Source organism: Macaca fascicularis, chromosome 2, assembly GCF_037993035.2.
Source record: "Macaca fascicularis isolate 582-1 chromosome 2, T2T-MFA8v1.1".
Lineage (NCBI taxonomy): Eukaryota > Metazoa > Chordata > Mammalia > Primates > Cercopithecidae > Macaca > Macaca fascicularis.
Window position 1 is genome coordinate 154,377,665 of NC_088376.1, and position 2,611 is coordinate 154,380,275.

General features: G+C 60.2%; 1 protein-coding gene across 1 annotated transcript; it reads right to left on the reverse strand.

The window, feature by feature from the left end:
* Positions 1–376: 376 nt before the first annotated feature.
* On the reverse strand, positions 377–1,975 carry GP9 (glycoprotein IX platelet). Its single transcript, XM_005571744.5, has 3 exons — positions 1,919–1,975; positions 1,156–1,281; positions 377–1,056 (listed from the first exon to the last, which is right to left on the reverse strand). Exon 3 carries the CDS (start codon positions 1,041–1,043, stop codon positions 510–512), a length of 534 nt encoding a protein of 177 aa, XP_005571801.1. The 5' UTR covers positions 1,044–1,056; positions 1,156–1,281; positions 1,919–1,975; the 3' UTR covers positions 377–509.
* Positions 1,976–2,611: the final 636 nt, after the last annotated feature.

The window sequence follows — 2,611 nt, forward strand, 5'->3', positions numbered from 1 at the left end:
GGGACGGAAACCCTCCTCTCCTCCCTCCAGGGGCCTTTGGGACACCCTGCTCTGCTCACTACTGTGCTGGGAGAGCGAGATTTCTGGGGAATGTGGCGAGGGCTGGGCCCCAGTGTGAAGCTGGCCTGGGCTGTCCAGGGTGACCCACACCAGAAGCAGACGGCTGAGGCCATGAGACCCAGAGTCCCAGGTCCTGGCTTGGGATGTCCAGAGACTGTGTAATTAAGGGTGAAAGGTGGGGGAGGTGGGCAGTCCATTTTACTAACAACTTGAGGAACAGGGAAGCCCCAGTTGATGTCTGGTTATGACAAAATGGAGCCAGGTTTTCAGAAGGAGACAGACTCAAGTGCCGACAGGGGAAAAAAGATCTCTGAGCTTATATAAAACAGCCAAGCTGCCAGTTTATTTTGGGCTTCTAGTGGTTTGGGCTGACCAGGCTTGGTGGAGTCTGGGGACCTGCCTCAGGGATTGGCCCCCTGGCCTGGGACCAGGGGTTCTGGGGGCCTGGCTCAATCCAGGGCCTCAGTGGTGGCACACAGCAGGCCAGCCAGAAGAGCCAGGCCCAGCGCAGCCACGGCGACCAGTGCCACGTCCCACAAGACCCCTGAGCGCACCCAGGACGCCTGCAGCTGCCAGCCGCAGCTGCCCAGCTGGTAGCCTGTCAGCTGGCCCAGCGGGCCATGGGCAGCGAGGCTGGGGCTGGCGCAGCGGACCTGCAGCAGGGCCTCGGGTGTGCGGTCCTCCAGCCAGAGGCGCAGATAGGTGAGGCTGCAGTCACAGTGCCACGGGTTCTGCGTCACATCGAGGGTCTGCAGCTGGGGCAGGTGGTCGAAGGCTCCCGGGGGCACGGACTGAAGGCTGTTGTTGGCCAGCAGGAGGTGGCGGGTGCGGGCTGGCAGGGTAGGCAGGGCCGTGAGCCCGCGGCCCCTGCAGTCCACCCACAGCCCCATGGTTTCCAGGGCGCGGCAGGTGCATGGGATAGGGCAGTCCTTGGTGGCCTCTGCTGTGGCCCAGAGCAGGAACAGGGCTTCCCAGGCAGGCATGGGACAGGCTGGGCTGCAGAGAGAGGAGCTGTGAGGGAGGGCCTGGCAGCTGACCCATCCTCAGGGATGGCAAGCACCGGGGATGCAGTGGAGCCTGACATGGCGCACTCACCTCCCTTCTCGGGTCTCAGCCTTCTCCTCCGGGAAACAGGCTGGTGACTGGGGAAGGTACAGCGTGCCCAACCCAGGCCTGGCTGACCGGCTCTGGACACCGTTGAAGGCAGGGTGGTGCGGGCAGCTGTGGATTGGGGTAAATTTGTTTTTGGGAAGGGGAAGGGACTTCCTGGCCCCTAGCAGAGACCCCATCCCCTACTTGGGGATGAGAGGAGCAGATGGCTGCTAAATGAGTCCCAGCCCAGGACCACAGACCCCAGAGACTAGGAAAGAGCCTTGCAGGGGCCTCCAGGCTGCGCCCCCGCCAGCTAAGTGAGCTGTTACTTGATTCCCAGATGCAGAAGACAGTGGGATGGGGACACTGACTGGAGCAGGGAGGGGAACCCAGTGGGGCCCCATTTGGAAAGTCACTCATCTGGGCTAACACTGACTTGGGGAAACTGAGGCCCACAGAGGGAAAGCAACGTGCCCAGGGCCACCTGGTGTGGTGTCAGAGGCCAGACTCACACTCAGGTCTCAGGAACCGTGGCCCTCTGTTTGGTTCTTCCCCACAGGCGTTTCCCCTCCACAAGCAGAGCTCCCCCCACCCACAGCAGGTTTCCAGTGAATAAGTGTCAAATCAACTCATTAATCTTGACTCAGCCAAGGAGATGATGTCTCAGAGAGAATGTCCCACCCAACCCTGTCTTGTTAAGGGGACAGGAGTTGACCTCCTCTCTCCCTGTGGGAGGCCATGTTGGGTAATACAGAGGGCTACTTACCTGTGAAGCCTTCGGTTGGGCACTCCCGCGTGGCCTGAAAGGTCCTGGCTGAGGTCTGGGTGGCAACTCTATGGGATGCAGCTGAGGTGCCCCCTGCGGAAGCGGGTGGAAGGAAGTGATGAAAATAGCCTGGCTTATCCCCCCAGTGCAGCCGTGGGGCCTATTTCCAGAGGCTGGAGGCCCTCAGGGGCCCGCGCCTTGGGCACAGAACCACATCTCAACCCCGGTTTATGAAGGGTGTCCCACTGTGCCGCCAGTGCTGCGACCGGCTTTGGGATTGGGTCTGTGGAGGACTGAGGTGGCCCCTCGCCTGCTCCCAGAAGGTGGAGAACTAGGAGACCCCCGAGAAACGTGGCTATGCTAGATGTTTCTCTGAACCTCAGTTTTCCTCATCTGTAAAGTGGGAGCAGTGACCCCGTCCTGCCTGCCTCACAGAGGTATGGGCTGGGCAGCTCTCACTGGCTGAGAACACCATGGTGGGGAGAGTGACTTCATTTTTAACTCTCCCCTCTCTTCTTGGTGCCATGGTTTTTAGCTCCTGCCTAGCGCTTCCCCATCCCTCTTTCTGACAAACAGCTGCAGGCCTGGGAAGCAGAGCTTCTACCAAGCGTGAGTCTCTAGCTAGAATTTTGGCCTATGGTTTGAACATTTGCAGTACATTTCCTTCTAGAGCACATTCTACTTAGGGGAGGG